Here is a 25,604-nt window from a genome sequence, read left to right as displayed (position 1 = left end):
TGCACACTTTGCAGAAGTTAGAGATGATGTTTTCTTTAACCACATGGCAGGGAACAGGACAAATGTCTGATAAGTAATGGTCACCTTCCCCCACCCTCCAAGCCAGGTGGCCGGGACCCTGCTCCGAAGGCTCAGGCATTTAATGAGAATACTAAAAAAATCCTTTTGAGATTTTTCGATTAGATGAATCCAACTGACTGGACAAAGACACCTGATTTATTGTCTAATTGTGCTTTTAAATACCAGGCCAAAGAAGAAAGGCAGGACAGATAGCAGCAGCACCCGCACTCCACCATCTCCTGCATTTCTCTTCCTCTCAGAGGACAATTTAGGCTTCGTGCTGCTGTTGCTGTTAGTCTCAACACAGTTTTCTTCACATACGTGAAAACATCCCACATCAAACATTAAAATCACTTACAATGTACTGAAATGTCTAGAGATTCTTTGCTGATGCATATAATTAATGCTTCTTAGAAATGCTATAAATAAAAACATGCTGTTTAGCAACATTTTCAGGAAATCAAACCAATTATAATTGTATTGATCTTATAGGGAATAATGAGTTAAAAACAAAGAGAATGATGAGATGTCTGCCTAACGTGCCTGATAAATAAAAACAAGGTGTGTCCAGAATCATTCATGGATAAAAATTTTCCATATTTCTTTTCTCTTCTTTTGGAGTATCTGTTTAATGAAACTAGCTTATTTGAATTACTCAGTTAAGTCCAGTATGAAAAAATAAAAATAAATAGGCTCCTTATAGATCATCAGCTCTCCCACTAACTGTGTAATTATCTATTATATTTTTAAGGGCTTTTTTTCCAAACAAGCTCTTAGCACTGTTTTTATTTATTTATTACATGTATTGCATTTTATTTTTCTATAATCTTTAATGGTTACCTATGGCTGATTCTCTAAGTTTTGAGGAGTGCGATTATTTTTAAATGAATTTTAAATGTTCCTACTAAATTCTAGCAGCATCATATCTACTGGTATTTGTTTTCAGTAATTTTCTGGAGGGCAGTCTTAACGATAATTACAGTGACATTTTCTTTAAACATGGCTCAATGTGTGTGTTTTTAAAAAGATGACATTCCTCATCTGTTTGTTCTTATTTCAGATGTGCTATAAACCAAGAATGAGGTAAAGCATAAATGGAAGTAACTAATGGAAGCTCATTATTTAGGCAGCAAAAACCAGAATTAATGTATTACCCCACTGTAGCGTTTAGTACTCAGCCAATCCAAACTTTCCTAGAGAAATATGTGATTGAGACACTTTCCATCTGTCTTTGACAAAGACAGGAGAAGATTCCCACAAGTTATTTTCTGCTGAAAATTATTTTTAAAAAACTATACAATTATTATTATCTCAGGAGGCTCTTTCATCTAAAGAATTTTTAGTGACACCGAAATAAAAGCTAAAAAAAATGAAATAAAACCCACCTGTGCTAGATCAGCTTTTCGTGGCCTCAGCAACAACATTCGCAGATATTATAGAACCACATAAAAAAAAAAGAAATAGATATGTTTGGGAGAATAGGCGGCCGGGTGCTCTTGATTAATCTAAATTCCTTCTGTGTGAAGTAGAGACTTTTATAAAAACATCTCAAGATGTGCGAGGAACTAAAACATACTAAGGGGGAAGGATTTTTAACGCGGCCCCAGCAAAAAGAACCCTGTGCCCCTCCATGGCCCTGGATGGCGGATGAGAGAGGGACTCGCCTGCTCACAGAGCCTAAGGACGGCGCCTCCGTGGCTCGAGCTTGTCTAAAGGGACTTGGAAGGTGTCTGGTGAAAAGGACCCGGTGCAGGACGCCCTAATCGCTCTTCCAGAGGAAACCAGAACTTCGAGTGCTCCTGGCAGCTGTGACCCCGAGCCTTCTCCTCGCGCAGGGCCCGGCGCGCACAGCCTCCCTGTCCCCCAGACCTGTTTCCCAGCCTGGACCCCTCGCCCACCCCTGCGGGGCTGGACCCAGGACGCGGCACGGGCGGGGCCCCTCCCGGGCACTCCAGGGTCAAGGTTGGGACTCAGGGCTCCCAGCTCCTAGGTCAGCTCCACCTGCCTGCGGGCGCCCTGGGGCTCCGCGCGGCTGCGTCCGACCCCCCTGCCTCAGCGCTCCAGGCTCTGCGCTCTCGGCCCAGGGCCCTTCTCGGGCACACCCGGCCCTGTGGCTGCTCTGGCCCCGAAGTGCAGGGCAGTTTCCTCCTGTCCTCCCCAGGCAAACCCTGGAGCAGCAGGCCCGCACCTCTACGCCCACTGGGCCGGCCACGGCGCCGACGGCCGGGGACCCCAGATGCGAGCAGCTGGGGAGATCTGAGTGTCCGCCCGACGAACGCGCTCTACCCTTGCCCAGGAAGAAAGCGAAGCCATTCGCCCGGCACCACCCGGCCCGGGCAGCTTCGCGGGTCGCCTGCGCTGCGGCGGGCGCAAAGGGCAGCTGGTCCTCATATCCCAGTCCCCAGCCGGCCTCAGGAGGTTTTTCTGATGCTCGCTCCTTCCACCGCCAACCACGGACACCCACACACCACCGAGAATGAAAAATGCGACCATTTGTCTAAGTATCTTCAGACCCCGCCGGGAGAGTCACCGGTCCGCCGGTTCCCAACTGACACCCTCGCGTGGAAGTCTGCACTCAGGGGTGTCCCTGGGACTGTGAGCGTCCCGCCCGCCCGCCTTCCTTGCTAAGAGGAAAAGCGCACGGCATCCACGCCGCCGCGGCCTGCGGGGCCTCCCCGAGGAGACACGCGCAGGCCCCAGTGCCCCTGCGCCCCTGCCGCCCGCCCCCCCGCAGCGGAGGGCGCCCGTCGCGCGCGCAGCACCTACCCTGGCGCGCCGGTCCGGAGGTGGGTGGTGCGGCGCTAGTGGGAGGCGGACATGGACCACGCGCCCTCCATGCGCCACACGGAGAAGGCGTAGCTGAGGCGCTCGTGGGCCACGTAGCTGCAGCTGGTCATCTTATTGTCCATCTCGTCGCTCTGCAGGACCTGGTAGAGGAAGTCTATGTACCTGGCGGCCAGCTTGAGCGTCTGGATCTTGCTCAGCTTGTCAGAGGGCAGCGTGGGGATGATCTTGCGCAGCGCCGCGAAGGCCTCATTGAGCGACTGGGTGCGCTGGCGCTCGCGCACGTTGGCCAGGATGCGCTGGCTCTGCAGCTCCTCGAAGGACTGCGCACTGGGGCTGCCCTTCTTGCCGCGCTTGCCCGGGGTCGGGCTGCCATCTTCGCTCGACTTCTTGCTGTAGCGCCGCTTCCGGCCGAAGCGCTTGGGCTGCCGCTCGAGCTCCTCCTCGCTGGTGCCCAGGCTGTCCACGGGGGACACGGGCGAGCTGGAGCCCTCCTCCATGGCGCCCGCCCGGCGCGCGTGGGGCTGGGGGCGCCGGGGCGCCGAGCGCGCGCCGCAGGCCAAGCCCGCGGTCGCCGAGCACACGCTCTTGGAGTTGCTGGAAAGGCTCTGATTTCAAGGCCGGCTTGTGCAAAACCGAGGTCTCCGGGAGAGGAAGTTATTCTAACTTTTTTGGAAACTCTAGCCGGGCTGGGTTGCTAAATAGTTGTCAGGAGCTAGGGCGGCGCGCTGATTGGCCGCGGTGGCCGGGGGCAGGACAAGTTCTGGGGCCTTCGCCGGCCGCCCCCGCCCCCCGGCGCGGCACTTTCAGTTTTGCCTCCCCCTTCGGCCCCGGCGTGGAGGGTATCCCGGGGGCCGGGTCCTCGCCCGCCGCCCGCGCCCCCCACCCCGAAAGCAGGGCACTCTTCAGGCGGCCCTGAGCCCTAGGCCTGGCCAAGCCTGGCTTTGTCTACGCCTTAACGTAGAGATCGGCCCCCACTGGGCTTTGGGGGTTTCTCTCTCCGGGCGTGAGGGGCTCGAGAGGCAAGTCCAGTCCCAGATGCGCTCCCCGAAGATGAGGACGCAGCCAGGAGCCTCCTCGACCTGTGTGGGTCTTGGTCGTCCCCGGGCGCACAGCTAGTCTGCACCGCGGCCCGCAAGCTTAGGCCTGGGGTCTGGGGAGCTGCGCGGGCAGGGGTCTCGGTGCCTGGACCGCCAGTGTAAGGACAGTCGGGGCCCCCTGGAGACGCCCGTGCCCAAGGACATGCCGCCAAGATCCGTGGAGATGCCACCCTTCGGGCCAGCGTGCGTGTCGGGGACCATTTCTCATCCCGGCTTGCTGGGGATCCCCGGCCCCGACGCCCTTCCCGAACCTTCCTTCTAACTGCTTTAAAACAACACCACAGCGAGCCTCTGCGGGAGCGCCCGGTGCCCGCCGCGCCCGCCTGCCTGGCCCTACCCGGGTTGCTGGGCGCGGGTTGGGGCGCCTGCCGGCCCGCCTTGTCCGGCCCCAGCCTCTGCGCTCCGCCTTCGCTTCGCGGGTCAGCAGAGGACGGAGGGCGCTCCGGGAGCTGCACGAGGCTGCCCCGGGCCCAGCTTCCGCTGCGCTGGCCGCCCGCGAGCAGCTCCGAGCAGGAGGCGCAGGGTGGCTGGAGTGTGGGGCCCAGCCTCGGTGAGCGACACCACGGACCCCGGCCCCGGGCCATCTGGACGCCGAGCGCGAGCGCGTTTGAAGTGATTCGGGGGCTCTTTGTTCGCCAGGCCGCTCTGGCTCTGGGCCTGGAGGTGGTTTACGGCTTTGATGCCTTTGAACCTATTCCCAGGTGACCCGGGCTCAATTAGGCCCGGGCCTGAGCCGGGCTGTCAGGCAAGCCGCGTGATCAAGGGCGGGCTGGGCCCTTTTATTGAAGTTGAACCCGAGGCCGGGGAGTGCTCGGCCTCCGCTGCTCCTCCGGCCGGCCAGACGGGCCGCGAGGTGGGGCCCGCGGGCCACGACCACCGCGTTGGGAAACCCGAGGACGGCAAAGAGCGGGCCCTTCGCGCCCCTGTCCGAGGGCCCTGGCTCCGGCCGTTCTAGGGGACGTTTTACCAACAATCCGTCCAGGAGGGCAGAACGCCGAGGAGCGGGCCCTCGCATGCATGTGACTCGGTAGCAGCGCCCTGCGCAGTGTCTGCGCACCGGACCTGCGGCTTCAGTTCGATGACTAAAGGTTCTGCAGAGCCACCGCACCCAGCCCCACCCGGCCTAACCGCCCTCCTTCCTCCGCGCTGGGAAGGCCCACGGCCCCTCTAGCCCAGCAAAATAGCTTTCCAGGTCCCTTTCTTTAAAATTCTCAAATAAAAATTTAAGGAACGAGAGAGAGATTAGCCAGGTCCCCAGCCGTCCTGCCCGTGCTGGGCTGCAACCCTTCCTGGGGCTTCACGTCAGATGGAAAGGGCCTGTTTTTCCCGAACTGGTCTTTCCCTGGTTTCTTTGCTCAGAGCAGTGACAGTAGCGATTTTGCTACCCTTTTACCAACCCTGTGTGGGTCCAAGGACCCAGATCCAGCGACATCTCCCCCTTCCCAGATGCGGAGGGCTTTTACTGAGGAGAGCAGCTGCCTGGTAGCCTGCTTCGCCACCTTCGTCTCCCTGTCTGCGTGCCCCTGTGTCACTCTGGCTCTGTCGGTGTGTCTCTTTCTCTGTCCTTTCTGTCTCTTTCTCCAGCAGAGAGAGTTCATAGTTTAGTTTGAAAGAAAAACAGCTCAGCTTTGGTCCTGAGCAGCCCAGGGCTCAGCCCAGCCCTGAGGACCAGAGGCCACGGGGACGCCCTGGAAGGGGAGCTCAAGCTGGGTTGCAGGTTCACCTCTGCCTGGGGAGATGGGCCTGGAGGATTTCACCTGCGACCCCCGGGGCGCCCTGGAGCTGTCATAACCAGCAGCCCAGTTCAACCGTCTGGATGCACTTTCTTCATGGCATGTCTTGTCTATTTTAAAATACTTTAACAATGATTATAGTACTGGAGTCTGTGATACTGACGGCTGCTTGCAGAAAACCTTGCTTAACGGAATTTGGAGTGACCTTCTTATGCTGTATTGCCAGCCCCTCAGAGTCATTACCTGGGCAGTGACCCCTTGCATAAATAGGAGAAACTAAGGCACAGTGGCATTTAGCAGCGTTTCCAATGTCACCTGCATGTTAGCTGGGGAAGTGACAGCATTCCTCTCTTTTGAGGAGGGGAATTTGCTGAATTAAAACCCAAATGAAAATGTCATCAGTTTGGGAAATAATACTCAGGTTATTGATTTAGTTTGAGTTTTTCTTTCAAAAATTAAGTCAGTGATAAGGCTAATAAAGCCAATTTATTAATAGCGTAAGTAATACAATGTATCTCTGTGTGAATATTCTTTGCAGGACCACCCAGGCTCCCTTGGACTTCAGTTAAATATCGCGCAGTAAAGATTCACGGACGTAAATACAGTTCTTGGGGTACTTATTCATTATTGAGTATGGAAAATCCTCTGAATGCTTCCTTTCATATGTGTAAAAAAGTGTGCTTTGTTTCATGTGACTTTGTGTTTTTTAAAAAAATGACCTGGTGTTCTGAAAGATTCTTCTATTGCACATTTTCCTTAGGGCAGCAAGTAAGAGAAGGTGATATGTTTTCACAGCGAATTTGATGGCTATTAGATTGGCTTTAATCTTGCTGCAGTAGAATGACACTGCAGGGATGGTCACCTGGGGATAGTCTTCAAGAATAGCGGCCAGGCAAGGTGGCTCACGCCTGTAATCCCCCAACTCTTTGGGAGGCCAAGGCAGGTGGATCACCTGAGATTGGGAGGTCGAGACCAGCCTGGCCAACATAGTGAAAGCCCATTTGTACTAAAAATACAAAAATTAGCTGGGTGTGGTGGTGCATGCCTGTAATCTCAGCTACTCGGGAGGCTGAGGCAGGAGAATCGCTTGAACCCAGGAGGCGGAGGTTGCAGTGAGCCAAGATCATGCCACTGCACTCCAGCCTGGATGATAGAGCAAGACTGTTCAAAAAGAAAGAAAGAGAGAAAGAGAGAGAGAGAGAGAGAAAAAAAAAGAAGGAAAGAAAGAAAGAAAGAAAAAGAGAGGAGGGAGGGAGGGAGGGAAGAAAGAGAGAGAGAGAAAGAAAGAAAGGAAGGAGGGAGGGAGGGAAGAAAGAGAGAAAGAAAGAAAGAAAGAAAGAGAAAGAAAGAAAGAAAGAAAGAGGGAAAGAAAAGAAAAGAAAAGAATACGATGCAATTATACAGCCCCTGGGCTTTCTTAGGATAAGAAACTGTGTACTTGCTCAGATGTGTAAAAAATTTAGTAAACTCTCAGGAGCTAAATAAAGCAATGAATTTATACATTTGAATGCTATTGTCGCTACCTTTTGTCAAAATGCCTGCACAGGTGAATCCACCTGAGCTCTTCAGCAGATCCTTTTGTAGTTTAACTCTATGAAGTTCTTGATGGAGCCAAGAGACAAATACCAAGATATCGTTAAAGGTCTAGTTTCCATTCCCAGTGACATAGTGGGTTGTTACCTCCACTTGAATTTAGTGAACTGAGAGCAGATGACAGAGCAGCCCATATTTGTGTGACGGAATCAATCCAACAGATTAATGAATCAATGACATTGATCCGGGGGTTGGTAACAGCATCTCCCAGTCAAACAGCACTTCCTTATTTGCAAAGCAAATAGCATTAGCACAGTAGCAGTCTTACACTAACACAGCGCTCCACTGACACTTCTCCATCAAACTAGTCTTGGTGCCTTCGTTTTGAATTATTCTCTCTTAGACTGAGGTGACAGTGAACATGACCCATTATTTTAAGAAACCACAAATTTTCAGAGATGGACTCTTTAGAATTATCTGACAAAGTTTTGGCATTTCTGTATAGATTCTAGGGATCTTCAGCATCATGTTGCTGAATGCTAGAAATATGCTGTCTGGGAAAAAGCTATCCTTGTGCCATGTATTGTTGGCATGATTCTGGCAATACTTTATGCCTCCCTGCAACCACTTGCCACCCCCCAAGATTTCAATCATCCAGCACATTCCCCAGTGTGATAGAGCAGCGGTAGGGGTTGGGGGTCACTGTAAAAGCATTTTTCAGTTCTAAAAACCAGAGTTGAAGATGCTTCTCGAATCTACTCGTAAAGTGCAATGTATTCTTGGTGATGGGCATCAGAACACTTCCTGGATGTCAAGTCCAAGAGCCAGTCTTCTGCCTAACTTCAGCAATGACACCAGCAGGATGGAATCCTACTTACAAAGAGCCAGAACCTAAAGCCCAGGGCACACATCCTGTACAGGCAGGATTCTCCTTTAAAAATCCCAACTGCTACTTTGGGAGGCCAAGGTGGGCAGATCACTTGAGGTCAAGAGTTCAAGACCAGCCTGGCCGACTTGGCAAAACCTCATTTCTACCAAAAATACAAATAATTAGCTAGGCATGTTGGTGTGTGGCTGTAATCCCAGCTACTCTGCTGGCTGAGGCACAAGGAAGGAAATCCTGGTAGCTGCCGCAATGTGAATTAATCTTGAAGTCATTGATGCAGTGGCTCACAACTGTAATCCCTGCACTTTGGGAGGCTGAGGCGGGCGGATCACCTGAGGTCAGGAGTTCGAGACCAGCCTGGCAAATATGATGAAACCCTGTTTCTACTAAAAATACAAAAATTAGCCGGGCATGGTGATGCACACCTGTAGTCCCAGCTACTCAGGAGGCTGAGGCAGGAGAATCTCTTGAACCCGGGAGGCAGAGGTTGCAGTGAGCCGAGATCGAGCCACTGAACTCCAGCCTGGGTGACAGAGCGAGACTCTGTTTCAAACAAAAGAAGAAAGAAAAGAAAAGAGAAAGAAGGAAAGAAAAGAAAGATCACTATATGGAAGAGATACCTGTGCACCCGCATTTATCATACCACTCTTCACGATAATCAAGATATTGAATCAACTTAAGTGTCCATCATAGATGAAAGCATACAAAAATCTGATATATATATAATGGAATATTATTCAGACATGAAAAGAATGAACTCCTGTCACTTTCAGCACCATGAATGGAACTGGAGGTCATTGTGTTAAGTGAAATAAGCCAGACACAGAAAGACAAATATCTTGTGTTTTCACTCATGTGTGGGAGCTAAAAAATCAGATCTCATGGAGGTGGAGAGTAGGATCATAGTTCCCAGAGGTCGGGAAGGGGAAGGGAGAGAGGGGGACAAAGACAAGTTGGCCAAGGGGTACCAAAATACAGTCATATAGAAGAAATAAGTTATAGTATTCTGCAGTGCTGTAGGGAAATTCTAGTTAACAGTAATTTATTGTATATTTCAAAATAGCTAGAAAATAAGTTGTATAATGTTTCCAACAGAAAGAAAGACAAATGTTGAAGATGATGGACATCCCAATTATCCTGATTTGATCGTTACACATCATGTACAGGTGTCAAAATACCCCAAAAATATGTCCAACCAATGTGTCAAGAAAAAATATAAATGTTATAGATTCCAATCAACATAAAAAAAAGATTAAAAATAATCCCCTTGAGAAATCCCTGGGGATGGGGGGCCCGAGGCACAGCTGCAGTGTAATGGCCCTGCCCTTGAGTGTCTGACATTGCTAACCCAGCAGTGTTGAACAGCGTCATCTCCTGGTGGCATTGTTCCTCCCTGTTTTGGGTCCTCATCCTCCTTTCCATCCAGCCTGTCTTCTTTCTTCTTGAATCGCAGCAGATGGGAAAATGAAAATGACCTTTTTCAGTATCTGGCAGCCCTGATTGGTGAGGTGCACTTCTAGGGATATGTAGGGAAATGGGCAGATGCCTGCACGTCACTGGTCAGCCCAGGGTGGAGGTGTTTGGTTTTCTTGGCAGAATGGTGTCCAGGTACCAGATGTCCAGAGGTGTGGTCTGCACATCCGGTTCCTGGAGAGACGTACAGCAGGAGCGCTGTGGCTCAGAAGCTGGCTGCAGCAGGAGTGGCTCCTTGATTCCAAATGGTTCTGGATTCACTGGTTTCTGGATGCGATGAGTCAGCAACTCCAGCTTTTCAGTATGGCTCAGAAGCCAGCCTCGACAGCTCTACCTAGAGCTTGCTCATTCAGCTCCACAAACGATTCTATCATAGCCTCTAATAAGTTGTTTCCTGCTTAGGCAATGTGGGCCTTGTTCTCCATAATGGAATCCTGGTGCGACACCCACACTTCTGGGCTGTGGTTTAGAAGGTGGACGCTAGGGCTCCCCCCATCCTTTGGCTTTGACTTCTTGACATCACTAACATCCGCTTGTAAAGTGGAGCTAACACTGGCCTTTGGCACCTGTTTTTATTTTTATTTATTTTATTATTTTATTTTATTTATTTATTTTTTGAGGCAGAGTCTCACTCTGTCGCCCAGGCTAGAGCGCAGTGGCATAATCTCAGCTCACTGCAACCTTTGCCTCCTGTGTTCAAGTGATTCTCCTGCCTCAGCCTCCTGAGTAGCTAGGATCACATGTGCTCACCACCATGCCTGGCTAATTTTTGTATGTTTAGTAGAGATGGGGTTTCACCAGGTTGGCCAGACTGGTCTCAAACTCCTGACCTCAAGTAATCCATTTGCCTCGGCCCCCCAAGCTGCTGGGATTACAGGCGTGAGCCACTACGCCCAGCTGGCACACATATTTAAATGCCTTTGAGATCTAATCAAAGTTGTTCTTGCATCAAACTCATATGACTTTTTTAAACCTGGAATATATACCAAGTTTGAATAAAAAAATGAAAATGGAAAGATCAAACAAGACATAAATAGAATCAGAAAGAATAGAGTGTAGGGGCTGGGATGGGAGCCAAGTCCCTCCAAATAAATCTTGTTTTGTAGATTTGACTTTGGAATCATGTAAATGTTCATAGAATTATATATATAAAATCAGTAAAATGAAAAAAATAGAATCCCTAAACAATCAAAAGCAAAATTACACAAATGTACCTTATCAAATGTATATGATATTGGTGGCTTAACCATGCAGGCAGAAATAATTTAAGATAGCTTTAAAACACTATAATTGCCTTACATCCCTAGTGAAATACACTCCAAAGGCAAAAAGAACTGCAAAAAAAAAAGGCTTAAACCTTTCAGCATTCATGTTTCTAGTAATAAAATTGCTATTGTTTTTCCAAAACTACATTGTGAGCTAAGCCAAATGAATAATTATGTTCATGTCTTTGGGGATCAAGATCTCCAACCTCAAAGAAAAGAGGTACAAATGTAAAACAAAAGAAGTTGCCGGGTGCGGTGGGCTCCCGCCTGTAATCCCAGCACTTTGGGAGGCCGAGGCAGGCAGATCACAAGGTCAGGAGATCGAGACCATCCTGACTAACACAGTGAAACCCCATCTCTAGTACAAATACAAAAAATTAGCCAGGCCTGGTGGCGGGCACCTGTAGTCCCAGCTAATCAGGAGGCTGAGGCAGGAGAATGGCGTGAAACTGGGAGGTGGAGCTTGCAGTGAGCTGAGATCTCGCCACTGCACTCCAGCCTGGGTGACAGAGAGAGACTCCATCTCAAAAAAAAAAAAAAAAAAAAGAAGTTAAGTGAAACCATGTAATTCTAAATTTGTTGGAAACATCAGCTATGGGCTTGGGTCTGTATTTCCTGACCCTGATCACTGAAAAGAACTAGGACAACAAGCCACCCACTGGCAATGAGCACCACTAGTGTGCAGATTTTGGTCTCTCCTTGAAGAAATGGTTGACTTAGGTCTAGGGTAAAACAAGATAAGCCTGGAGCATCTTACTACACTAGAAGGCAAGGAAGCCATCAATAACTACCATGTTCATGTCAAAAGGATCAGGAAGGAACTGAAAAGTGTTTCCCCACTTCAGGGCAAATGAGCATGAATGAGAAATTTAACTGCAATAGACAGAAACATATCACAGATGGTAAAAATCCTGAAGTCTCAATGTTACTTGAGTACAAAACCTATTGGTCATTTTTGGCTGTTGCTAGGAACAGCCAAAAATGGAACTCACCGTCCCAAAAATTGGTAAATAAAGGGAAAGAATCATGCATGTAACTAGCCTTTCCTACTGAATTATACCTCAATGTAATGTATGAGTTGATGAGAAAATATTTCACTCTATAGAAGTGTTCCAGATAACAAATTAAGGACGGACGATAGAATTATAACATCTCTGCTATATAAGAATGGATTCAGGCACTGCTGGTCCATGCTAAGTAACATCATAGAAAGAGAGGTACGCCTCCCGGAGGCAGGACCCAGCACCACTTGAGAAGCTGCAAGTCATCTAGCCCCTGGCTAGGGCAGCCAGTTCCAGAAAATCCAGGGCTAGCAGACAGGTTCAATGGTGTCAGCAGGATGCAGTCAGATCTCACCCCTCCTCTGCTCCGCTCCCTCCAAGGGCTCATTTCACTTTGTATAAATGACTGTCTTTGCCAGCATCTGTAAGGCCCACCCAGTCTGACAAAGATCATGCCCCATGTCCTCTCTAATCCCAGGTTCTATGTCTCTGGCTCACTCCACTCCTGTCACTCTGGGCTGCTGGCAGTTCCTGCCTGCATAGTGCATGTCCCCACACAAAAGCCTACCTGAAACTTCCTGCTCCCCAGATAGCCAGGTGGCTGATGTTCTTACACCCTTCCAATCTATATCATATCTATTATCACATAACAAACCACCCTCTAATGCAGTGCCTTCAAATACCAATCATTGAATTTGCTCACAGTTTTGTAGGCCAGCAGTTCAGATTGTGCTCAGTCGGGTGGTTTTTGGTTTGTTTGTTTGTTTGTTTTGGCAGTCCTGCCTGGTGTCACTCATGTGCCTGTGGCCATCTCATGGCTTAAGCCTGATGGCCTCTCTCACAGATCTGGTGGTAGTAGGCACCAGCTCTCACCCCTTGGTGCTCCTGCACATGGCTTCTCTAGCAGGCTGGCTTGAGTTTGTTCTTGCTGTGGTCTCAGGACTCCAACCACAGTCTGAAGAGCACAAGCCCCAAGGCAAATGCTTTCCAAACTTTTGCTCCTGACACATGTACCAATGTTCCGTGGGCTAAGTCACAAGACCAAGCCCAGATTCAGGGCTTTGGCGTTAAAGAGTTGATTGGCAGCTCTGTATGCATGTGTGTGTGTGCATTTGTGTGTGTGCACGTGTGTGTGTGTGCATGTATATGTGTATATGTGAGAAGAGGGACCATTGTCACTAGTAGGCTTACTTTGGGATGATCAGCTGGGAACTCAATCACGCTTGGGGGAAGACCCCCCAGTCATTGCTATTTTTCTTTGTGGCTGGCTCCTCTCTCGAGGGAGGAATTCTTCCACCTCCTGCTCTGGGGCAGAATCTTGGGTTCCAGTGTCTTGGGAGATTTAGGAGGGAAAGGGACCTAGGCAGGGGATCTCATCATTCAGAATGTGGATTTTCACACAGTTACCCTTTTTTCAGTACAAACCCACTCATCTGTCAGCACTGCCAGGTTCTCCTTTTGGGCTCAGATTTTTCAGAGTAACCTTCCAGCTCCTTCCAGGCTTGCCCCCATGATTATTACCTCCCACCAGGTCCCTCCCACCACACATGGGAATTATGGGAGCTATAGTTCTAGATGAGATTTGGGTGGGCACACAGCCAAACCATATCCAATTCTCACTGTCCTGCCCTGATTTTTAATCTTCAAATTTGTCATTCACATCCTATGCCCTCACTTTCCTGCCCTGCGTGGCTCCCTACTCATTTAACTTCTTCAAACATAGCACTTTCAAATGAAGGCAGTGTGGAGGGATCATAGGAATCATGGTGGCATCTCTCCTCACCACATACTGGGGATACACCCTAACTAAAAAAACATGTGGCTGGGTGCAGTGGCTCACGCCTGTAATCCCAGCACTTTGGGAGGCCGAGGTGAGTGAATCACCTGAGGTCTGGAGTTCTAAACCAGCCTTGCCAATATGGTGAAATCCCATCTCTACTAAAAATACAAAAATTAGCCAGGCGTGGTGGTGGGCACCCATAATCCCAGCTACTCGAGAGGCTGAGGCAGGAAATCGCCTGAACCTGGGAGGCAGAGGTTGCAGTGAGCCAAGATCACGCCATTGCACTCCAGCCTCGGGGACAAGAGCGAGGCTTCATCTCAAAAAAAAAAAAATGCAATTTATTGTACACTATGGGTAGAAATTAATCAAACACAGCAAATTATTAATATAGTACCTTCTAATTAATCATTATTTACTGTGCTTCATATTGTGCTAAGAAGTGGAGTAGGAGCCAATAGACAGATACTTTTTTTTTTTTGAGATGTAGTCTCGCTCTGTCACCCCAGCTACTATGCAATGGCGTGATCTCAGCTCACTGCAACTTCTGCCTCCTGGGTTCAAGCAATTCTGCTGCCTCAGCCTCTTGAGTAGCTGGGATTACAGTCACAAGCCGCCACACCAGGCTAATTTTTGTATTTTTAGTAGAGATGGGGTTTCACCATGTTGGCTAGGCTGGTCTCGAACTCCTGACCTCAGGTGATCCACCTGCCTCGGCCTCCCAAAGTGCTGAGATTACAGGCGTGAGCCACCTTGCCGGGCCGACAGATACTTTATAAGACAGCATGCTGAGGGATGTAATGGGGTTTTGAATCCACACTGACAAGACTGAGAAGAGAATGATCTGCAGGGTTCGGGGATGCCTGGAAAGACATCTGTAAGGGGCAAGTGTGATGGTGAATATTTTCAACTTGATTGGATTTAAGGGTGCAAAGTATTGTTCTTGGGTGTGTCTGTGAGGGTGTTCCCAAAGATTAACATTTGAGTCAGTGGACTAAGAGAGGCAGACGCACCCTCAGTCTGGGAGGGGACCATCTAATCAGCTGCCAACAAGGCTAGAATAAAGCAAGCAGAAGAACGTGGAAGGACTGGACTGGCTGAGTCTCCTGCCTTCATCTTTCTCCTGTGCGGGGGGCTTCTTGACCTCGAACATCAAACTCAAGTTCTTCAGCTTTTGGACTCTTGGGCCTACACCAGTGGTTTTGCTGGGGGCTCTCAGACCTTCAGCCACAGACTGAAGGCTGCAATGTTGGCTTCCCTACTTTTGAGGCTTTGGGACTCAGACTGGCTTCCTTCTCCTCAGCTTGCAGACAGCCTATTGTGGGACATCAGCTTGTGATCATGTGAGCCAATTATCCGTCATGAACTCCTTTTCACAGATACATCTTTCCTATAGTCCTATCCCTCTAGAGAACCCTGACTAATACAGCAAATAACATCTGCCAGGCAGAGGAGGGAGAAAAACTCATTCAGGCGAAGAGATGATGCTGTGACAAGACCCAAAGGCATGCAAGAGGCATTCATGTCCCTGAAATGGAGAGCACCCTGTGGCTCAGACCTCAGGGACTCAGTGGTTAGCACTCTCTTGGTTGTAGGTAACAGATATTCAACCTGAACCTGCCTACCAGAAATTTATTGGCTCACTACTTGGGAAGTTCAGGCTTGGGCTGGCTTCAGACTTAGCTGGATCCAGGAGTTTCAATGATGCTATATCCGTCTCCTTTCTCTCCATGCTTTAGCTCTGCCTCCCTCTGTGTGTGGGCCTTGCTTCTTCCTGTGCATGATAGGAGGTGGGATACTCCAGGGTCACATCCTCCCAGGACAGCAGTGCTCATTAAGCAGCCTTCCTCTCTTGCTTGGCAGAGACACTAGGCATGGGGTTCTGCTGGCCTGACTCCAGCTGGGGCTCCTGTGATGGGGTGGGATAAGAAGGGCAGGTTGGTGCCCTGAGAGTGGAAAGAGTTGCTGGGCAGTAAGCAAGGCTCGTCCACTGGGGGTGCTGGCAGCACCGTAGAGGAAGGTGGGGACCAGGCTCCCAAGGGTCTTGTGGAACCAGTTAGGAGTTTGGATTTCCTTCTGGAGGCAACTGGAAACGAACCAGAGTTCTAAAGAAAAAAGTGATCCAGCTGGAAGATGGAAGCCAGCCCAGTGACCAGCCAGACAAGGAACGGTGGTGGGTGGGGAGGGGACAGGAGGCAGCAGAGGGGACAGGAGGCAGCAGAGGGAACAGGAGGCAGTGGAGGGGGAGTTGAGAGCAGGGAGTCAAGAGGTGGGAGCTGCAGAATTTGGCCTCTCTTCCCATGACTGTGAAGTGTTTAGAGACTGGCTTGGGCTAACGTGGGAGCTCACCTGGACCTACCACCTCTTGCTGCATGTAGATGCTAATTGAGAGTGGGAAGCCAGGCAATTGAAACACTTATTTTTTATCATATAAGAAAAGAAATGCTTGCTGCAGAGGCTCATGCCTGTAATCCTAGCACTTTGGGAGACCGAGGTGGGTGATCACTTGAGCCCAGGGTACGAGACCAGCCTGGCGACATAATAAGACCCCATCTCTACAAAAAATATACAAAAGTTAGCCAGGTGTTGTGGTGTGTGCCTGTCGTTCCAGCTACTCAGGATGTTGAGGCAAAAGGATCACTTGAGCCCAGGAAGTCGAGGCTGCAGTGAACCATGATCATGCCACTGCCTCCAGCCTGGGTGACAGAACAAGACCTTGTCAAAAAAAAAGAAGGAGAAGGAGAAGGAGGAGAAGGGGAAGGGGAAGGGGAAGAAGAGGAGGAGGAGGAGGGAGGGAGGGGAGGGAGAAGGAGAGGGAGAGGGAGAAGGAGAAGGGGAAGGGGAAGGGGAAGTGGAAGGGGAAGGGGAAGAAGAGGAGGAGGAGGAGGGAGGGAGGGGAGGGAGAAGGAGAGGGAGAGGCAGAAGGAGAAGGGGAAGGGGAAGGGGAAGTGGATGGGGAAGGGGAAGAAGAGGAGGAGGAGGAGGGAGGGAGAGGGAGAAGGAGAAGGAGAAGGGGAAGGGGAAGAACAAAAAGAGCAAAACCTAGCCTCAGCACGAGGCTATGGGGAAGATCAGAAAAAGAACTGGGCCAGGGGAAGTCTGGATTCTGTTTTCTGTCATTGGTTAGAAGATGACCTTGGTTATTCCCTTTGCCACTGTGGGCCTCAGTTTCCCCTCTGTGGATAACAGGTTGGGGTGAATGATCCCTAGGGTTCCCTCAGCATGATAGTGTCCCGATTCTATTTTCAGCAATGGAAATCCCTGTTTGGGACTGAAGCTACGTATCACACTCTGCGGCTCAGTGGCGCTGTGGAAAGAGCAGGCCTGGGGATGCGGGAAGTGTGATTTTCTTTACTCTGTCTAAATAACATGCAGGGGCCTTTGGTGGCCACACATGCCCAGCCCCTCATAAAGCCCCTGCCCTGTGGTGGCATGGTCATAAACTTTCCTGCAAAGGTCATGTGAATTTATCGCCCCCAATACTTTATAATTAGAAATTATGGCCTCCCTTCCGCATGACACTTTTGAGCCTTAGCAGATCTTAAATTAAAACTATGTTTGTGTTTCAAAATGTTCTTCAGAAAACTTTAAACTCATGAGTTGAAAATTTGACTTTAAAAAGTTCTGAACACTTATCTAAATAAACACTCGGGTTTGACCTAACATGTATGAAGCAATAAACTTGGAATTAAACTCGTGTGTTAAAACTGATTATATCTGGAATATAAAAACACATCAAAGCAGGTTTCTGGGGGGAATACTTCTGGGTGTATGGTAAATTTCTCTTTTCCGGGGCAGTTGGAGTGGGCTACAGGCCTCTCCCAAGTGACCGGGAAAGAAACATGGAGTGTCCTTGTTCAGAAAAGAGAGAGAGAGACAGTGTGTGTATGTGTGTGTGTGTGTGTGTGTAGGTAGGTAGGGATATGAAGTGATATGTTACTTCTCTAGGCTGTACAGTTTCTAAAATGTTTTTAATGATTTCCCTTGACTCCATTTCCCTTCTTTATTTCTTCATTTCCTGCCAGGGAAGATGGATAGATGGCGGCCAGGAGTGCCGCCGCTTCCCCTCCCTCTGAGCCAAGGCGCCGAAGCCTGCCCGCTCCAGGCTTTCCCTCCAGGCTTCTTCCCCCAGTTTCTTTTTCCTCTTCTACTCCTGATGGATTTTTCCTTCCTCCTTCAAAAAGACCCTCACTCCTACCCACGGAAGAGATGCTGAACTCCAAGAGTGAAGTGAAACGACTTTATTGCATTATTTGACAGATACTTACTTTTCCCCCTGAGGAGAAATTCATGAACCGGTATCAAAGGATGAGAGTGTGGCCTTTGTTTCCCTGGGCCACACATGATGGGTGTGTCGCCTGTGGTCTTAATCCATTTGAAATCCATGGATTTCCACTGACTCCCGGCTGAGCAGCTCAGCAGAAGCGCTCTCAGGTCGGCTAGCAGATGCACACACAGAAGTAAAGAGGTTTGAAATGTAATAGGAGGAAAATATTGACACTAATTTTTCATTCTCTAAAAATTATTTGTGTAAGGACTCTGGAATATTGTATTTTCTTCCAGGAAGATTTCACACGTAATATTTTGGTATATAATCAATAACAATGCAAGTTGTGGAAATCTTCAAGTAACAAGATATTTTCTTTATGCTCAAATTAAGGAAAATGGTCAATTCCTTAAAGAGGAAGGACAAGGAGAAAGGGAGAGAGAAGGTGAAGGAGAAGGCGCTGTCAACACCTAGTAAAAAACAAAACAAACAGCCTTGTGGGTCCTTGCTGCTGACATTGAGAAACCGACTCAGTTTCCCACACGTGCACATCCTCCTGCAACTTTTGTGTGTCTCGAGACACAGTGAGCCCCTCCACCTGCAAGCTGGTTTTCATGCTCCACATACAAAGCAGAAAAGCAGATCCATCTAAAGCATGCAAGCTTTAAAAAAATAATAACCATTTTTAAAAAGGTATAGTTTGCATACAGTACAATCCATCCATTTCAAGTTTAAAATTCATATGTGGAACTATCTCCATAAGAACATTCTCATCACTCCAATGAGTCCTCTTGAACCCCTCTGCACTCAGTTGCCTCCCGCTCCCCAGCCACTGGCAACCACTGATCTCATTTCTGTTTCTGTTTTGCTTTGTAAAGACTGTCATAAAAATAAAATCAGACAGAAAACAACCTTTCGCGTCCACCTTCTCACCCTCAGACTCATGCCCTGGAGGGTCATCCATGCCGTTGCACATATTTGAGCCTGCTACTTTCTGTGACTGAGAATTCTATGGTCTGTATATACTACAATTGCTCATGCATTCATTGGCTGATGATCATTTAGGTTGTTTCTAGTTTAGGGTGATTTTTAGTCAAGCTGCCTCTGTACACATGTGTTTCACCTCTCTCAGGTCTCTTGCAGACAATTTCATCTCTCATCTTTCTAGGGGCTTGGTTGCTGGGTCCTGTGAGGGTGTACACTTACCTTTAGAGGAAACTGCCAAACTATTTTCCAGAATGGCCGGACCATTTTGCCTTCCCACCAGCAATGTAGACAAGTTCAGCTGCCGATGGCTATAATACATAAAAAACAAAAACTGGAAAATGACACATTTTGGCGAGGATGTGGAGAAATGGGAATCTTCCTCCACTGTTGGTAGGAATGTAAAATGGCACAGCTACCGTGAATAACCATTTGGCAGTTCCTCAGTAAGTGAAATACAGAATGACCATATGATCCAGCAATCCTATTAATACTTTTGAGTATGTAACCAAAATAATTAAAACAGCTGTTCGAATAACAATGTGTACATGAACATTTACAGCAGCATCATTCACCATTGCTGAGATGTAGACACCACCTGCATGCCCACACATGGATGAATGGGTAACAAGATGTGGTCCAGCCATACCATGGAATATTACTCAGCCATGCCATGTAAAGGGATGAAGTACTGTCACATGCGGCAACGTAGACAGACCTTGAAAACAGTACATTATGTGAAAGAAGCCAAAAACAAAGGGCGACATATTATACGGTTCCATTTCTATGAAATGTCCACAATAGGCAAACCAGGAGACAGAGAGCAGACGAGTCGTTGCCAGAGGTTGGGAGGAGGGCATGTGTTAATCATGTTTTTTATTTTCTGTATTTTATGGTGCTTTGACATCTTGGGTCCTTGCAGATCCAGGGAGGGACTGCCCCTCCCAGGGTTCACTAATTCCTGGAGATAGCAAACAACTTGTCTGAGAGCATGTCTTGATTTGCAAACCAACCAATATCCCCACCCACCTGATTGTATCAGCCTCCTGCAGATCATAACACTACCCACCCTTCCCTAAATCACCCCAGAGCCAGACACTGACAACTAGGGACCACTATAGCCCAGAGCCTGCTGAAATTGTTTCAGCTATTCAATCCTAAACATGCTCAGCTTGCTCACCCCGCCCTGCCTCTGCAGTGAAAACCACGATCAGGGATCTCTCGCACACTTTCCCCTCACCTCTTCTGCCTCCTGATCAATCCTGGTGCTTCGCCATAAGACCCTACCAGGTGTACTGCCCCTCCTGTTTCCGGCGACCTGTCAGTATAAAACTCCTCCCTTCATGACAGTCATTTCCATATCTGCGTGTCTTATTTCCCCCGATTAAAACAAATCCTGGGTATATGTTAAAACAGAGAGGAATAAGGAGTGAGTATTAGTGGGTAGAGGGTTTTCATTTGTGCTGATGAAAAGACTCTGGAACTATTCATATATAGTGGTAGTGGTTGTGCAACATCGTAAATGCGACAGATGCATCATTTTTACCACAATAAAGACAGGAAACAAATTCAGTTTCTCTGCATCTTCGTTAGTACTTGCTAGCATCAGTCTTATTAATTCTAGCCATTCTAGTAGGTGCACAGTTATCTCCTGGTGGTTTTAATTTGTATTTCTCTAATGACTAATGATGTCGGCTTTTTTTCTACCAAATGTCATTTTTATTCTGAAATAATTTTAGATTCACATAATAGTTGCAAAAATAGTTCAGAGAGTTCTCGTATGCCCTTCATTCAGTCTCCCATAATCTCACAAAGCCATAGTACAGTGGTGGAAATCAGGAAACTAACATGGATATAATACTATGAACTGATCTATAGACTTAATCAAATTTTCCTGTTTTTACACTTTTTTTTCTGGTCCAGGATTTAATCCTGGATGCCACATTGAATTTAACTGTCAAATTTCCTCTAATCTGTAACAGATCCTCAGTCTTTCTTTGTCTTTCATAACTTTGACACTTTTGACAAGTCCTGGCCAGTGATTTTAAAGAATGACCCTCAAATTGAGTTCATCTGATGTTCTTTCATGAACATATTGAGATTATGCATTTTGGGTAAGAATACCACAGAAGCGATATAATGTATTTGGAATGTGTTATTACTGCTGATGCAACTTTGATAACTGGGTTAGGTGAATGCTAGTTTTCTCTGTTATAAAGTGACCCCTTTTCCTTTAGTAGAAATTCCAAATTAGTAAGATTCTTGTGGGAAGAGACTTTGAGACCAGGAGACTATCCTGTTTTTCATCCTATTTTTACTCAATAATTTTAACATCTATTTGTGATTCTTGCCTACAACAGCTTTTATTGTGGTGCTTGCCAAATAGTGATTTTCTATTTGTATTATTTCTTCTCCATTTACTAATTAGAATCCTATTGTAAGGAAGAGCAGTTCCCTTTCCCCATTTATTTATTTATTTGCTATTTATATCACTATTGACTAACAGATATTTATTTTACACTGTGGGGTATAATCCAATACTACCATTTATGCTGTTGCTCTAATTGCCTCAGCTTTGACCATTGGGATCACTTTCACGTTGGTACCTGTGTGTTTCCCAAATGTCCTATCATTTTTGAGCACGTCTTTTTCTTCGGCATTACAAGAATCTCAAGATTTGTTGACCATCTCTTAATATACTTAGTTGCCATTTGTCTGTCATCTTTGGCGAAATGTCTGTTCAAATATTTTGCCCGTTTTTAATTTGGTCACTTATCTTCTTATTAAATGGGTAAAAATTTTATATAAATTCTAAATACAATTCTAAATGTATATAAATTCTTAATATAAATTCTAAATAAGAATTTTACATAAATTCTAAATACAATTCTAAATTTATATAAATTATAAATAGGAATTTTATATAAATTCTAAATTTCTTTACTTAATGTATATTTTGAAAGTATTTTCTCTCACAGTTTTCATCTTATTTCATTTTCTTAACAGTCTTTCAAACAGTTGAAGTTTTCAATGTTGATAGAGTCCAATTTATCACTTTTTCTTTCAGTTTGTATTTTTGTATCATATCTAAGAAATCTTTGCCTAACTCAGATATCAAAAAGAACTTTTCTGTATTTTCTTTTAGAACATTCATTGCTTTAGCTCTTTTATTTATGTGATTTATCTCTGGCTAAGTTTTGTTTACAGTGTAAGATTAATAGTTGAGGTTGATTTCTATTACATATTGATGTTCAATTATTCTAGCCACTTATTGAAATTAATATTCTTTCCCAATTGAATTTTCCTGCAAATTTTTCAAAAATCCATTGACCATATACATGTGAGACTATTTCTGAGCTATCTGTTCTTTTCCTTTACTATATATCTGTTCTTACATTAATAAAACACTGTCTACATTTCTATAGTTTTATAGCTAGTCTTAAAGTAGTGGGAATCCTCCAACTTTGTACTTCTTTTTAAAAATTATTTTGTCTATTCTAAGTTGTTTGCATTTCCATATAAATGTTAGAATCTGAATTTCTACCAAAAATACCTGCTGGCATCTTGGTTGGTATTGCCTTAAATCTACAGATCGGCTTGGGGAGAATTGAGATCTTAATAATATTGAGTCTTCAAAACTGTAACAGATCCTGAACATATATTATTAGATTTATACCTAGGCAATTATTTTTATTCGTTTGTTTGTTTGTTTTTTGGTTTGGTGCAATGCTAAACAGCACTTTTAATGTTTTCTTTTTCAGCTGTTCATTGACAGTATACAAACATTAAACTGGTCTTTGTATACTGACTTTGTATCCTGTGACCATGCTAAACTCATTTATTGTTCTACGAGCTTCTATGTAAATTCTTGGGGTTTTCTACATAGATAATTATGTTGCCTATGAATAAAGAGTTTTTATTCTTTCTTATCTATGTGCCTTTCATTACTTTTTCTTGACTTATTTCAGTGGATAGGACTCCAGTACAATGTTGAAAAATACAGTGAGAACAGAAATCCTCACCTTTTTCCCAATTGCAGCAGGAAAGTATTCAGTCTTTTGCCAAGAAGTATGACGTTAGATGTAGGCTTTTCACAGATGCTCCTTATCAGGTTGAAGAAGTTCCCCCCTATTTTTAGTTTTCTGAGAGTTTTTTTTTTATATATAATGAATGGGTTTTGCATTTTGCCAAATATTCTTTCTGCATCAATTAAGTTGATTATATCATTTTTTTCACTTTTAGCCTGTTGATATGGCAAGTTATGTTCACTGATTTTCAAATGTTGAACCAACCTTGCATCCATAGGATAGACCCTACTTGAACATGACATATTATCACTTTCATATATTACTGGATTTCATTTGCTAATATTTTGTTAAGGGTTTTCGTGTCTAATTTAGTTTTTTGGTCGGTTCATTTTTTTTTCTTGTAATGCCTTTTTTTGATTTGGGTATCAGGGTAATCCTGGCCTCATAAATTGATTTGGGAAGTGTTTCTTCCACTTCTACTTTCTGGAAAAACTTGCATGCGATTGGTATTATTTCTTCTTTAAATGTTGGCAATATGTATCTGTGAAGCCATCTGTGCCTGTGCTTTTCCTTGTAGAATCCAAATACATTCAAATTGCTATAAATTCAATTTCTCTAAAAGATGTAGATTTATTCAAGTGGTTTATTTCTTCATGAGTGAATTTTGGTAGTTTGTGTTTTTAAAGGAATTGTTCTGTTTCATCTAAGTTATCCAATTTATTGTCATTGTTGTTCATAACATTTTCTTATTATCCCTTTAATTTTTGTAGTATCTGCTTTATTTCTAACATTGGTACTTTGTATTTTCTCACTTTTTTCTTATTCATTCTGGATAAGGGGTTATTGGTATTTTATTGTTTTTATGACTCTATTTTTTTTTAACTTCTGCTCTTTATCATTTTCTTCCTTCTGTCTGCTGTGGGTTTAATTTTCTCCTCCTTTTGTGGTTTATTAGGGTGGAAGCTTAGTGGTTTCAGACCTTTTATCTTTTGTAATATAAGCAGTTAATGATATGAATTTCCATCTAAGCATGACTTTACCTGCATCCTACAAATTTTGATATGTTTTACTTTTATTCTGTAATTCAAATCATTTTATAATTTATTTTGTATTTCTTCTTCCACCTAAGAATTATTTGATGCTTACCGGCCAACCATTGGTGGCGTTTCCAGGTATCATTCTGTTGTTCATTCCAGAATTGATTAAATTGTGGTCAGAAAATACACTTTGTGTGATTTCAGTCCTTTTAATGTTGTTGTGATTTGTTTCATGGCTCAGAACATGTTCTATCTTAGTGAATATTCTGTGTACACCTGAAAAGGATGTGTATTCTGAAGACGGTGGAGTGTTCTGAGAAATGTCAGTTAAGTCAAGTTGGTTGGTACCGGTTTTCTAATCTTCTACTGCCCTCCTGATTATTTTGTATACTTTTTCTATCAATTACTGAGAGAAGAGTATGGGACTCTCCAACTATCATTATGGATGTGTCCATTTATCATTTTATTTCTCTCAGCTTTTGCTTTATGCATTTGGAAGCTCAGGAGTAGGGACAAACACAATTAGGATTGCGATGTCTTCTTGATGAATTGACCAAGTGGTTTATAAGGTCTTTCTTTGTCTTTGTAATATTTCTTATGCTGAATTTTAGTTTTTCTGATATTATTATAGCCACTTCAGCTTTCTTTTAATTGGTCTCTACATGGTATTTCTTTTTCTATCCTTTCTCTTTTCACCTTTTTAAGCCTTTACACTTAAAGTGTTTTGGTTTTTTTTACTCATACAGCGAGTCTTGTTTCCTTTCCAGTTTTAAAATCTCTGCCTTTTAATTGGAGTGTCTGCATGTAATTGCTTATAGGGGGGTTGAATCTAAATCTATAACTTGTTTACCTTTTTTTTTTTTTTTGAGACCGAGTTTCGCTTTTGTTGCCCACGCTGGAGTGCAATGGCATGATCTCAGCTCACCTGCAACCTCCACCTCTCTAGGTTTAAGTGATTCTCCTGCCTCAGCCTCCCGAGTAGCTGGGACTACAGGCATGCACCACCACGCCTGGCTAATTTTGTATTTTGGTAGAGATGGGGTTTCTCCATGTTGGTCAGGCTGATCTTAAACTCTCCACCTCAGGTGATCCACCTGCCTCGGCCTCCCAGTGTTGGGATTACAAGCATGAGCTACCACGCCAGGCCCACTTGTTTATCATTTATTCATTCTGCACTCTGTTCCTTTTTTCCAGTTTTCTTCTCTTCTTTTGGATTAATTAAATATTGTTGTGTATTCGATTTTACCTTATACTTGGTTTATTTCTACAATGTTCTCTCTTTCCTTCTCCCTCTGTTGTTGCCTTAGAGTTTACAATATGCATCTTTAAGTTATCACAATCTATCTTCAAATACTGTTATACCCTTTCACATGTAGTATGTGAACCTCACAATAGTGTACTTCCATTTCCTGCTCATTCTTTGTGCTTTTGTTGTCATGCATTTTGATTCTTCATATGTTATGAATTTTACCATTGTTACACTTTTAGTTTAGACAGTCAATCATCTCTGAAAAAGATTAAAATGTAAGTAAATAATATCTTTTATAATTACTCATTTTTATGAGTTCTGGCATTCCTCATTTATTTGTACAGACCCAGATAGGCATTTAGCATCATTGATATCATACATTTTCTGCCTGAAGAACTTTCCTTAATATTTTTTGTTGTGCAGG

At 45.5% G+C, this 25,604-nt stretch overlaps 2 protein-coding genes across 5 annotated transcripts in view; one reads left to right on the top strand and one right to left on the bottom strand.

Annotated features, from left to right (window-relative positions):
• TWIST2 (twist family bHLH transcription factor 2) overlaps nucleotides 1-5,282 on the bottom strand; it is a 63,018-nt gene extending 57,736 nt beyond the window's left edge. For all 4 annotated transcript variants that reach the window (XR_008523149.2, XR_002914122.3, XM_024243472.3 and 1 more), the window contains exon 1: nucleotides 2,827-5,282. Coding sequence is in view for 2 of the 4 variants with exons in the window: in XM_024243472.3 (XP_024099240.1) it covers nucleotides 2,862-3,344 (483 nt within the window). In the remaining 2 variants the exon portion in view is untranslated. The remainder of the gene's footprint in view (nucleotides 1-2,826) is intronic.
• On the top strand, nucleotides 3,343-6,922 carry LOC103889785 (uncharacterized). Its single transcript, XM_024243943.2, is given in 4 exon segments — nucleotides 3,343-3,414; nucleotides 3,989-4,120; nucleotides 4,122-4,609; nucleotides 4,611-6,922. Coding segments are annotated over 4 exon segments (981 nt in total). The 3' UTR covers nucleotides 4,900-6,922.
• Nucleotides 6,923-25,604: the final 18,682 nt, after the last annotated feature.

Source organism: Pongo abelii, chromosome 11 (genome assembly GCF_028885655.2).
Source record: "Pongo abelii isolate AG06213 chromosome 11, NHGRI_mPonAbe1-v2.0_pri, whole genome shotgun sequence".
Taxonomy (NCBI): domain Eukaryota; kingdom Metazoa; phylum Chordata; class Mammalia; order Primates; family Hominidae; genus Pongo; species Pongo abelii.
Note: the sequence above shows the minus strand (reverse complement) of the source record. Positions and strands in the feature narration are given on the sequence as shown.